The sequence below is a fragment of the Tursiops truncatus genome, chromosome 3 (genome assembly GCF_011762595.2).
Source record: "Tursiops truncatus isolate mTurTru1 chromosome 3, mTurTru1.mat.Y, whole genome shotgun sequence".
In the NCBI taxonomy this organism is placed as follows: Eukaryota; Metazoa; Chordata; class Mammalia; order Artiodactyla; family Delphinidae; genus Tursiops; species Tursiops truncatus.
The window spans coordinates 156,823,642-156,837,118 of NC_047036.1; the positions used below are offsets into that span (position 1 = coordinate 156,823,642).

At 44.0% G+C, this 13,477-nt stretch overlaps 1 protein-coding gene across 2 annotated transcripts in view; it reads right to left on the minus strand.

The window, feature by feature from the left end:
* The window catches only part of NLRP3 (NLR family pyrin domain containing 3), a 55,371-nt gene that overhangs the window by 41,599 nt on the left and 295 nt on the right, over positions 1 to 13,477 (minus strand). Inside the window, exons 1-5 of one of the 2 annotated variants that reach the window (XR_004525979.2) lie at positions 12,037 to 13,450; positions 11,548 to 11,868; positions 7,796 to 7,900; positions 5,506 to 7,279; positions 1,267 to 1,434 (exon numbers count right to left, since the gene is read on the minus strand). Coding sequence is in view for 1 of the 2 variants with exons in the window: in XM_033853741.2 (XP_033709632.1) it covers positions 1,267 to 1,434; positions 5,506 to 7,279; positions 7,796 to 7,900; positions 11,548 to 11,830 (2,330 nt within the window). In the remaining variant the exon portion in view is untranslated. Of the gene's footprint in view, positions 1 to 1,266; positions 1,435 to 5,505; positions 7,280 to 7,795; positions 7,901 to 11,547; positions 11,869 to 12,036; positions 13,451 to 13,477 lie in introns of those variants that run through there. The other variant, XM_033853741.2, reaches the window with a different exon arrangement.

A 13,477-nucleotide genomic window follows, 5' to 3' on the forward strand; every position in this document is an offset into this window, starting at 1 on the left:
AAGATACAAAAAAGTCAAAACCCAACTGCCATTTCTGAGGTGCCGGGAGCAAAAGCAGGGTACTGCGCATGGTCCCTGAACACAGCACCACCAAGGGGGTGGCAGGCCACCTAAGCCACACCTCTGGCCCCTACCCTCACCGCATTTAAGGGCACCTGTTACTTGTTTTTGCTCCCTTGTGCTGTAGCACGAGCCCCAATAAAGCCTTGCCTGGATTCATATCTGGCCTCTAGTTACTTTCTGTTGATTAAGGTGTCTAAGGACTCTAGTCAGTAACAGAGTGAGGATGAGGAAAAGTGGACGATGGTTTGTGTAATAGGTAAAATAAGACTGGTGATGGAGTGGTTATGATGAACAAGAGAGGAAGGAATGAAAATCTCCTGGAGTGGTGGACTTTAACACTGGCTGTGTGGCTCATCAAAAATACAGATGTGTGATGGAAGACGGCTGGAGGGGTGGCCAATGCGACTGTGTGCTCAACTCAGGGCATGCGAGTCTGATTCACAGTGTGGGCTCACAGCAAGCATTTTATTAATAAATCTACAAGAGATTCCCTGTGACAATTTAACCTATGCAAACTATTTTGGTGGGTTCCAGCCCAGGTAGCCATTGCTGTATTTGATGAAACTCTTCAAATCTCATCGGTAAGCACGGCTGATGAAGAAATGGAAGATACTGAAAGTCACGTCCTTTCATAACAACCAACAAATGACTTAATTTCAGTTCCCTTTTATTCTTCCCCATCTTCAACTTCCCAAACAACTGTCCTCCAATCAATTTTGCCTTCCCATTTGCTATGGGCTGAATTGTGTCCCCCCCAAATATTTCATGTTGAAGTCTCAACACTTAGGACCTCAGAATGTGACTATATTTGGAGACAGGGTTTAAAAAGTCATTAAGTTAAAATAGGTCATTAGGGTAGGCCCTAATCCAACATGACGTGTTCTTGTAAGAAGAAGAAATCAGACACACACAGAGACCATGTGAAGACACAAGGAGAGGACAGCCAAACACAAGCCAAGGAGAGAACACGCAGAAGAAGCCAACCCTTCTGACAACTTCATCTTGGACTTCTAGCCCCCAGGACTGTGAGAAAATTAATTTCTGTTGTTCAAGGCTCCCAGTCTGTTGTACTTTGTTATGACAACCTTAGAAAACTAATCACTAATCTGGTCCTTTTTCTCCCTTTCTCTCTCTCTCTCTCTCTCTCTCTCTCTCTCTCTCTCACACACACACACACACACACACACACACACGTGTTCTTACCACAATCTGCGAATGTTACATCCAGGTTGCTGGAGTGTTTCACATAGTACCTTCATCCCTGGGTCTCCCAGGGTATTGCCACTGAGGTTCAATTCAGTGAGGTTCCAGTTATCGCTCAGGACTGAGAAGATGCCCCTGCAAATGCTGGAAGTGAGATAGTTCACCAATCTAGAAATTGGAAGGAAGGAAGGTCAGAAAACAAAGTCAATCTCTAAGAATAGCAAACTGAAGCAAGGGGCCAGGAGTGGCTGACACCAGTTCAAAGGCCTCCTGGGAATTAAGAAATGAGTCACAGAACCAAAGATTGTGCACTGAGGAATGAAAAAGGTCAGAGGAGGGCTTCCCTGGTGGCGCAGTGGTTGAGAGTCCGCCTGCCGATGCAGGGGACGCGGGTTCGTGCCCCGGTCTGGGAAGATCCCACATGCCGCAGAGCGGCTGGGCCCATGAGCCATGGCCGCTGAGCCTGCATGTCCGGAGCCTGTGCTCCACGGTGGGAGAGACCACAACAGTGAGAGGCCCGCATACTGCAAAAAAAAAAAAAAAAAAAGAAAAAGAAAAAGGCCAGAGGAGACTTGGTAAGACTGTTCTACACACCTATGATTCAAAGAGCCTATGATGAATGGATAAAGAAGATAGGATGTATACACACACACACACACACACACACACACACACACACACACCACACAATGGAATACTACTCAGCCATAACAAATAATGAAATTTTCTCATTTGCAACAACATGGATGGACTTGAGGGTATTACGCTAAGTGAAATAAGTGAAAGACAAATGCTATATGATATCACTTATATGTGGAATCTAAAAAATAATGCAAATAAACTTATTTACAAAACAGAAAGAGACTCACAGACATAGAAAACAAAGTTATGGTTACCAAAGTGCGGGGGGAGGAATAAATTAGGAGGTTGGGATTAACATATACACACTACTATAGATAAAACAGATAACCAACAAGGACCTACTGTATAGCACAGGGAATTATATTCAATATTTTGTAATAACCTATAAGGGAAAAGAACCTGAAAAAGAATATATATATATACACATATATATGTATCTGAATCACTGTGTTGTACACCTGAAACTAACATGACACTATAAATTAACTATACTTCAATTAAAGAAATAAAAATTAAAAACTATATTTAAAAATAATGAAATTTTGTTGTAACAACATGGATGAACTTAGAGGGTATTATGCTAAGTGAAAGAGAAATACTATATGATATCACTTATATGTGGAATCTAAAAAATAAAACAGACGAGTGAGTACAATGGAAAAGAAACAAACTCACGGATATAAAGAACAAACTAGTGGTTACCAGTGGGGAGAAGGAACGGGGAGGAACAAGATAGGGGTAGGGGATTAAGAGGTACAAACTACTATGTGGAAAATAAATACACTATAAGAATACATTGTACAACACAAGGAATATAGCCAATATTTTATAATAACTATAAATGGAATGTAACCTTTAAAAATTGTGAATCACTATGCTATACACCTGAAACTTATATAATATTGTACATCAACTATACCTCAATAAAAAAAAATAATAATAAAATTAAAAGGAAAAAACAATTAAGAAAGAGCCTGTGACTTTGGCTGACTGTGAATACCCTCTGGCCCTTCCCTCAGGCATCCTTCTCCTCCCTCAACAGTCGGCTGTCCTGCCCATGGCCCTGGACACTCTGCTAAGTGACCCAGAGACCAGTTCTCACCAGTTCTGCACAATAGCAGCAGCAGTGCTCTCGAAAATCCCTAGGCCAGGGCATAGGAATAAAGTCAGAATCTCTGAGGTGGGACCAAGCATATTGATATTTTTAAGACTTCCAGGTGCTTCATGACATTTTTTTTTCTTAGATTCCATATATATGTGTTAGCATACAGTATTTGTCTCTCTCTTTCTGACTTACTTCACTCTGTATGACAGACTCTAGGTCCATCCACCTCACTGCAAGTAACTCAATTTCGTTTCTTTTTATGGCCGAGTAATATTCCATTGTATAACTGTGCCACATCTTCTTTATCCATTCATCCGATGATGGACACTTAGGTTGCTTCCATCTCCTGGCTATTGTAAATAGAGCTGCGATGAACATTTTGGTATATGACTCTATTTTTTTTTTTTTTTTTTTTGCGGTACGCGGGCCTCTCACTGTTGTGGCCTCCCCCATCGCGGGGCACAGGCTCCGGACGCGCAGGCCCAGCGGCCATGGCTCACGGGCGCAGCCGCTCCGTGGCATGTGGGATCCTCCCAGACCGGGGCACGAACCCGCGTCCCCTGCATCGGCAGGCGGACTCCCAACCACTGCGCCACCAGGGAAGCCCCTATGACTCTTTTTGAATTATGGTTTTCTCAGGGTATATGCCCAGTAGTGGGATAGCTGGGTCATATGGTAGTTCTATTCGTGGTTTTTGAAGGAACCTCCATACTGTTCTCCACAGTGGCTAAAGCAGAAACGAACACACCATTGTACAGCAATTATACTCCAATAAAAATGTTAAAAAAAAAAAAAGACTTCCAGGTGATTTCAAAGTTCAGCTCTTGTTAAAATGCAGATTCTGACTCCATGGATCTAGGATCAGGCCTGCAGTCCTGCACTTCTAACAGGCACCAGGTGGATGCCCACGCTGCTGGCCCTTCGAAGGCTCTAGAACACGCAAAGCAAGCTCCTGCCCTCAGAAGAAGGCAGCTGTCATCTAGCAAGATGGGCATCAGGCTTGTCATCAGGAGTTTTAGTCTGAGTCTCCGCCAGCCTTGCTCACAGCTGTGTGATCTCTGTCAGATGTCTTGTTTACTCAGCTTCAATTTTAGAGCCCTAGAGAGCAGATCTTCTCCTCTTAGTCCCCCTCTCTCTTTCTCTCCCTCTCCCATCTTCTCTCTAGCTATTCTGAACTCTTTGCCATTGTCAAAATGTACCCTGCTTTCCCACGTCCCACCCTTTGAACCCACTATTCCCTCAATCTGGGCTGCCCTTTGCACATCCACGGCTCTCTCATGCCCCATCATTCAGGGTCCGGCTGTTCAAGGGCTCCACCCACGTGCTCCAGGTGCAATCCACCAGTATTCTTGCCAAAGCTCATCCTCTCTACCAACTGCCCTTGTTTCCTGCCTGTCCCCACAACCCAACTGTAAGTCACTGTGAGCAGGACCTTGGTCTTAGCCACCACTGAAGCCCCAGCGGGTGGTCCTTGATGACCCGACAGTAAATAGAAAAGTCATCCTGGTAGTGGTGCTGAGGCAAAGAGAGGGAGCCGAAAATGTATTGCTGCCAGTGAAAGGGTCAGCTCTCTTTCTCCTTAATTTTGTCCTATGTCAGGTGTCTTCTATAGCGGTTAAACCCAAGCATTCACAGAGCAGCCACCTCCCCACAGCCACTGTAGCTGTGGCAGTTTCTGTGCAAGGACTTAGAAGTCAAGTAACTCAATCCCATCACTGTACACACACAGCAACTGGCGTCCAACCCCCTAGCAAGGGGGTGAACAGACCCTGAAGGGGGTGCTGTTGATAAATGCCTGGCTGCAAACACAAGGTGGGAGCCTTGGAGCACTCTCTCCCTTCCAGCCCTATTTCCCTCGATTTCCCCTCATTGGTTGTTTCAGTGAAGCCATGTCCCTCCCCATTTTCTCCAACATAAGTACTCTTCCTCAGACCATATTCATGCTTTCTTCATACAAGAACCCATTGCACAAATCCCTTTACCTTCTCTTCCACTCACGCACATCCTATCAATCCTTCACGGCAGGCTCAAACTTCACTCCTCCAAGAAACCTCCCCCAGGCATCCAACACTGAGGGCCCTCTGTCCTCTGCGCTCCTGGGCAGAGTCAAAGGGGTTGTTTTGCCCCTTAGGTACTGATAGGGTATTATGCACTAAAGCCCCAAGTACATTACAAGCAATTTGAGTTTACATTTTTATTCCATTCTTTCCCCCACAGAATGCCTTGTGCTAAATTGGCATCCACCAAACATTTGCTTTTTGTCTCATTGGCTTTTTTCTCATGGCGTTTGTCCACCTACCCTTTCTCTACTAGTCAATGTCTGCCAATGAAGGGGTCTGGTAGAAATGAGCAGTGGTGGCATTATTATGTAGCTGTGGCAACTGCATTTACAAGACAGTTGAGAAGGAAGGAGAGAGAGCAAGAGCCAAGAGATAGGTGGCTAGAAAATAGAAGACATATACTACCACCTGCCTGAAGCAGAAACTCCTTACCGCTGAGAATATGCGACATGAGGATCAGAGAGGACACAATCGTTCACATCAGAGTGTTGAACTTCCTCCTCTTTCTCCTCCTCCTCTTCCTCTTCCTCCTCCTTGGATGAGTTATGGAGCAATCTCAGGGAAAGTGATTCCATGTGGTGACAGTTCTCAATACAAAAAGAAGAAACCACATGGTCCATTCTTGTGGAGAGCTTGATCTCAATTTTGGGGAAATAGCCCATGGCCCTTTGCACAAAGTCCTCCTCCTGCATCTCATACAAACAGTAGAACAATTCCAGCTGGCTGGGCTCAATCTGTAACATCTTGGCCTTGGCTTTTGCTTCAATCCATTTTAGCAACTCCAGCCTGATTTTCTGAGAGATCTTGCAACTCAGTTTTTTCTCCAAGTAGGAGGTTCTCTCCTGGTTTATAAGGCCAAAGAGAAAACGGACAACAAAAATCAGATACCCTTTTTCAAACTTGCCGTAGTTTTCGAGAAGGACCGTCACATCTCGGTTGGGAAGCTTCAAACTACTCTGCTGCATGTTCCTCGTCTCCCCCTGATTCTCCTCTTCCAGCAGATAGTACATGGCAGCAAAGAACTCCTGGAAGGTCATGTGGATGAAGCTGTAGAATTTCTCACAGTCCACTTCCTTTTGGAATAGGTTCATCCTCAAGAAAGCAGACACATCTGCCTTCTGCAGGCCATGATTCCTGAGATCACACTCCTCAAACAGGATTTTCTGGTTCCAGATTCCATCTGCAGCCAATGAACAGAGACCCCAGAGGGTGGCAGAGTTGTGGTGCTCCTGGCTCCCTCCTTGGGACTGCAACAAACTGGAGAGGAAGAAGATATACACTGCAGTGGTGGTCTTGGATGTCCGAGCAAGACTCTTGCCACTGTCCATCTGCTGTTTCAGCCCCGTGCACACGATCCAGCAGACCAGGGGAATAAAGCACATGGTGAAGAGGATCTCATTCTCCTGAATCAGCCTGAAGGCTTCCCTGGCTTGCTGCTCATCTGAGAAATACTTAAAGAAATATTCCTTCTTTTTGACCTCTGAGAAACCCAGGATCTCCACATGACGAGCCCGGCCCAGCAAGTGCTGAAGTTTCTCCAGGGCCACAGGTCTTGTGGTGATGAGCAGAGAGGCCTCGGGAAGCAGTCTTTTTCTGATGAGACTGCTCAGGAGAATGTCTCCCCGCTCTACCTTCTGCCAGTTCGTGCAGAGTGCTTCTGTGCGCTCATCAAAGGCACCTTGAAGCTCATCAAAACCATCCATAAGGAAGAGGATCCTGGAAGGTTTGCTCACAATCTTGCCTATGGGTGGGTTTGGGCCAGGGCAGCAGCTGGCGATCAGGTCCCCCAGGCTCCTCTGCATTCCAAGGCTCACCTCCCGACAGTGAATGTAAAACAAATAGTCAAATTTGTCCTGGTAAAGTTCCTCTGACGCCCAGTCCAGCATGATCTTCCTGGCCAGTATTGTTTTCCCAATGCCCGCTGCTCCCTGGAATACCACCGTGTGCACAGGCTCAGAGTGTTGGTCCTCAGGATCAAAAAGCAATTCCAAGTTCACGGAACTCACGGGGCCATCCTGCATCTTGGCTGAGGTCCTACCAATGGCCAGGAGCTCATGTTCTCTCTCCTGCTGGCTCCGGTGCTCCTTGATGAGACGTAGCCTGGTGAAGCGTTTGTTGAGGTTCACGCTCTCACCCAGACGGGCATTCCTGTCTTTGATACACTGGAATCTGCTTCTCACATATTTTCTGTACTTCTTACAGTAATCTGTGGCAGAGACAGAAAGTTAGATTTTGGAAGAAGCCTGAGCACATCCACCAGAGATGAGCTATCAACGGGGGCCGGTGGTCTATAAGGAATGGTAACTGGAATTGAGGAATGGGAGTTGCAGTTTCTCTCCACTGCCTGGGTATGAACAGCCCCAGAAAATCTAGGGTGTCAAAATCTTCCTAGACACGGTGAAACAAAAGAACAGCAAAGCGTCATATGAACTGGCCCCGGCCAGGAGATCCTTTTTATTCAATCTTACTCCTTTAGGTAGTCTGCAGCTCATGCCTGATAAAACCTGAAACACTCAATTGCCTCCCCTTGGTTCTGGGACTCCAAGGAGCCATGCAAACATGAATCTATTCCTTAAGCTGAAGTGGATTTCCTGAGACAGGCCTTTTCACCCCCAAGGGGCAGGCACATGTTAGGATCACCAAGTTATCCACCTTCCTAGCTTCAAGTACCTACAGAACCAGGTCTCCAAACCCAACTAGAAGTGTCACCCCCATTGCTTACCTTTCTTTTTTTTACAAATAGAGATTCTGGAAAGGTACCCCAGTAAACCCATCCACTCCTCTTCAAGGCTTTCCTCCTGGCTTATCACAGAAACATTTGCATTGTCTGAGAGTAAAAGGAAGAAAAATTCAAAGTGTCAAAACCCAGGACTCCTGATTAAGGTGATGTCATTGAGATCCAATATCTAACACATGGCACAGGTCAAAGGCACCTGCCCTGAACATCTCCCAAACCAGAATACAGCTCAGTTGAATGTCCAGTTGGGGGCATCCCTGTACTCCTAATTTCAAAGCAATGGATACCACCCAGATTTATGTCCACACTGTATCCAGTCTTGGAATCTGTCTCCCAAGCCTGGAAATCAAACAGTAAACATGTGAGGCGTCAAGGTTTCTTATCCTCATTTGTCTTTGGCAGACTCCCTCCCTGGTGCTCTGGTTTTGAGCCCATCCCACACACTTTCCAATATCCCCAAGATGGCTAAAGGCCAGCAATATCATCCTTCCTTGACCCCAAACACCTGAAATTCATCTTACCCATATCCTGAGTCTTCAAGAGTAAGAATAACCAATCTGGCTTATGTCTATTTCTCTGTTGCAGTATTCAGAATCCTGGCTGACTTTAGATTCACCTAGAAAGCTTTAAAAACACTGATTCCAGGACTCCACCCCCGGTGATCCTTTGTCAATTCTCTGAGGTGGAGCCCAGGCACCATTATATTTTAAAAGCTCCAACATGCATCCACAGTTGAGAATCACAGATCTAAACAATCGCTGAATAACACATCCCAAAGAAGCATCTCACAGGAGAAATTAGACACAGTAGAATAAGAGCTAGGCACCAAGGGAAACACATGGGACAGAAAACTTTAGGTGGGCAGGAACCGAAGAGCTACATAAAGGATTCCTGATAGGTGTCTACTTATTCTGAATGGCAATGCTGTTCAAACAACACACACAAAACCACAAAACAAAATCGAAACATTAACTCCAACCAAGACTAAAATTTAATTCTTACCTAAAACCTAACCCTAGCCAGCACCCCCCCCCATAAAAACAAAAAACTTCTAACCCTAGTTATAATTCTTCCACCCCAAAACCCAGATGTAGAAGCCAAATGGCACAGTGGTTAAGGGCCAGGCTTCCACCAAAGACACACTTGGCATTGAATCCCAGTCTTCGCTCTGATTAGAACAGAGTCGTGGGCAACCAAAACCTTTTCCAGGCTCACTTCACATGGTTGTGCAACCAAACTCCAGAATTATTTTTCATCTTGTAAAAATGAAACTCTATACCCATTAAACAGCAATTCTCCATTCCCTATTCCCTGCAGCCCCTGGCAACCACCAGGGGCTGTGGCTGGTTTATTTCACTCAGTATAATAAAACTGAAAGTTCATTTGAAAAAGCACAGGCTTCCTGGGGTTCTTGTGAAGAATGAATAAAATCCACAAAAACTGCTTAGTGAACTGCTTCTGCCACTATGATTATTATACTTTAAAAAGGTTACTGAGTATGTAAGTACTGACACATTTATAACTGTGTTATTATACGCAATTTGTTTATAACATCCCACTGGTGTATGCCCTTGCTCTCATGCCCCCATATTATTTTTATCTCCCTCATTAGACCCATATTGCTTCCCCAGTTCACTGTGCTTCTGACCTGATGATTCTTTTTTTTTTTTTTTTGCCAGTAGAAATACATTTTAATTGACTTTAGACACGCCAATATGGACAGTACCGGGTTGGAAGAAAACACAGGGTAAACATTCACTAGAAAACAGAAGTTTAAATATATAAAACTAGCATGAATATACTACATACACACCACCATTTTTGTCTGACCATTTCAGAAACGCTGATTCATTTTTATTCCCCCTTTCCGCTAGCTCAACATCCTGTGATTTTCTAGATTCCTCTGAGCCCATCCCTGTACCCTTCCCTTGCTCAGAACCAGAGCCAGAAGGAAGAACCTCACCCTCAGCATGTCCACAAGGATGAAGAGTATTTCTTTGATCATTCCAACACCCAAAGTAATGCCCATAGGAAAAGCTTTTCCCTAGAAATTACATAGTTCTATAAGGTGAGAGATGATTGCCCCCTGAGCCATGGGAAGCAGAGATTCAAGTTTGTTGACTATGCAGGCAGACACATGAGGAGCTAGATGGAGACCTGGAGGAAGTTTCAGGCACAGGAGAGATTTGGATAAAGTGTAACTAATCAGAGAAGATTCCTAGCGGTATATGAGCCCTGACTTAGGTTTTTAAAGGAGTTAGAAAAAAGTAAACTGCTTTCCTCCATCTTCTCATAGCACTATCATGAGAAGAAAAAAGAAGATGAAGCCAAGATAATAAAACAAGTGATTAAAAAACAAGCATACTGGGCTTCCCTGGTGGCACAGTGGTTAAGAATCCACCTGCCAATGCTGGGGTCGCGGGTTCGAGTCCTGGTCCAGGAAGATCCCACATGCCGCAGAGCAACTAAGCCCATGCACCACAAGTACTGAGCCTCTGCTCTAGAGCCCATGAGCCACAACTACTGAGCCCAACTGCTACAGCTACTGAAGCCCATGCACCTAGACCCTATGCTCCACAACAAGAGAAGCCACCGCAGTGAGAAGCCCACGCACCGCAACGAAGACCCAACACAGCCAAAAAATAAAATAAATTTAAACAAACAAACAAAACAAATAAACAAACATACTAACTTTGACTCGTCAAAGGATACCATCAACAAAGTGAAAAGGCAACCCATAGAATGGGAGAAAACATTTGCAAATCATATATCTGATGAGAGGTTAATATCCAGGATATATAAAGAACTCCTACAAGTCAACAACAAAAAAGACAAACAACCCAATTAAAACATGGGAAAGGGACTTGAACAGGCATTTCTCCAAAGATAAACAAATGACTAACAAGCACATGAGAAGGTGCTCATGTCACTCGTCAATAGGGAAATGCAAATCGAAACCACAATGAGATACCATCTCACACCCATTAGGACTGCTACTATCAAAAAAATATAAATATATATATAAAATAAGTGTTGGTAAGAATGTGGAGAAACTGGAACAATTGTACACTGTTAGTGGGAGTGTAAAATGATGCGGCCATTATGAAAAACATTCCTCAAAAAATTAAACTAGAATTACCAGTAATTGTAATGTAATGTAAATGTAATGTAATGTAATATAATCCAGTAATTCCACTTCTGGGCATATACCCAAAAGAATTGAAATCAAGGTCTCAAAGAGATTTGTACAGCCATGTTCATAGCAACATTATTCACAATAATCAAAAGCTAGAAGCAACCAGAAAGTCCACTGACGGATGAATGGATGAACAAACTCTGGTATATACATACCACAAAACATCATTCCACCTTAAAAAGGAACGAAATCCTGCCATACGTGACAACACGGGTGAAGCTTGAGGATGTTTATGCTGAGTGAAATAAGCCAGACACAAAAAGACAAATACTGTATGATTCCACTTATAAAAGGTACTGGAATAGCCAAATTCATAGAGACAGAAGGAGGTTGCCAGGGGCTGAGGGGAGGGTAGAATGAGGAATCGTTGTTTAATGGATACAGAGTTTTGCAAGATGAAAAGATTTCTGGAGATTGATTGCACAAAAGTGTGAATGTGCTTAACCAATGAATCATACACTTTAAAATGGTTGACAGTAAGTTTTATATTATGTGTATTTTATCACAACTTAAAAAAATACACTGTCTTCCTTCCACTCACCCCATTCTGGCTCATCCCTCTTAGCTTTCTCGTAAAGGTCTCTCCTGTTGATTGCAGCAAAAATCCACTTGGCCATGGCCCATGCTTTCTCCTCTCCATTGAAATCAATCATCAGAGTGGCTATATCCACGTGATCTGCTTTCTCTGTCTGACCCCGAGGAAGTGACGTGCAGCCCTTCTGACTAGGATAGTCTTCTAAGTGCATCTTGAATTTCTTAAAGTCTACGTCTTCCAGATCCTCCAGGTAACGAGCCAGCTTGCAGCGGACGCTTGCCATGCTCATCTGCAGCCCTGGTCAGAGTCCTTGGGCATAAGTCCACACTGGGAAATCGGGTGGTGAAGACAGCATATGGATAAGAAGTCTTTTAAGAAGTCTACCCTCAGAGAGAACTAAACTATCAAAAACCCAGAAGATTGAAAGGAAAAAAAAAATCACCAGACTCTAACAAGTTGCCATCTTTAGTTTTGAAAAGTGAGTCAAATACTTACCAGAGAGTTTTCCTATTGACTTGACCCAGGAGTGTGTCCTGAGCCATGGAAAAAAAGGTGCCCCTGTGGAGAGAAACAATTAAACCCACAAACACAGTCACATTAACATTGCAATGTGTATCTTAAACCAGTTCCTGATGCCACCTTGATGTATCACCAAGAGAACTTTGGTCCCACTGATCACTGGCTATGTGTGACCTTGGACAAATTCTTCACTATTCTTCAACTTCAGTTTCCTCTTCTATAAAATGACAGAGTGGAAAATATGTTTTTTACAGTCCTTCCAACTGAAAGACTGGTTTCTTGTTTCTGTTTTGAACCAAGGAAAGATGAGTAAGGGACAAAAGAAGAAGGATGCCAGGAGTGAGTAACTATGGCGATAACAGGGAGCATATGTCTAGAGAGAGAAAAGGAGAGAGAACATAAAAGCATGTAGAGGAGAGGATGGTCTGCAATAGCCCTTTTATCAGTCCACTGATTGATAAAAACTGAAATGAGATGGAGCTTGGGGTGATAAGGGAGAATAATAAACACATATATTTCTTTAATGTTTCTGTGCAAAAATCACAATTATAATAATTATCAGAACTCACATTATTGAGAGCTTCTCATGGGCTAGGGGCTGCACTGATGCACAAAGCCCAAAGGTTATATTCCTAGTCCCATGGTGTGGAAGTAGAGACTGAGTCTCAGGCTAAGTGACTTGCCCAGGGTTTCACAGCCAGGAGGGACAAAGCCAGGATTTGGACCAGGGTCATTGATTTCTGAGTCATGCCCCTAACATTGCATTTTTCTCAGCTTAAAAAGTGTGAGACCGTTTCTTCCACCACTTAAGGAGGTATCTCAGTCAGATAGGAGGAAAAATGATCGAAGATGATAAAAATAAATGGTTAAAAGGCAAAGACATTTTCCCAGGTTTTATCACACAGTCTTTCATTATAGTGTTCAACAACTCAGTTTCCTAACTAGAGTTTGAGTTCCACAAAGACTAGAAATAAGCTGCTATATCTTTTGATCATACACATCTCTTAGATTTTAGGTGGATGAACACATTGGCTTTGTTTGGAATTGATCCCTTCATATTACTGAATTTGGAAAAGCACAACATTAGCCCAAAGACATAAATGATGTTAAAGGAAGGGAGGGGCCCTGCGAAGCTTTGGAACTCTCCAAAATGGAATTTATAAAGAACACGGTTTAATGTTCAAGACATCTCAGACACGTTCATCTCTCTTTCTATCTTCATTCTTGCCTCTCCACTCCTGGCCTCGTGCACCCCACGCCAAATCCATTCCCTATGCATCTGGCAGGTGGCAGGAGGGGAGGGGGCACTCCAGACAGATCCACCAGCTCTGCAGACCCTCCCAGGTCCCATTCCATTGATCTTTCCATCCACATCAGGACTCTGCCTTTCCTCTGTGCTCCCCTATCCCTAACCCTA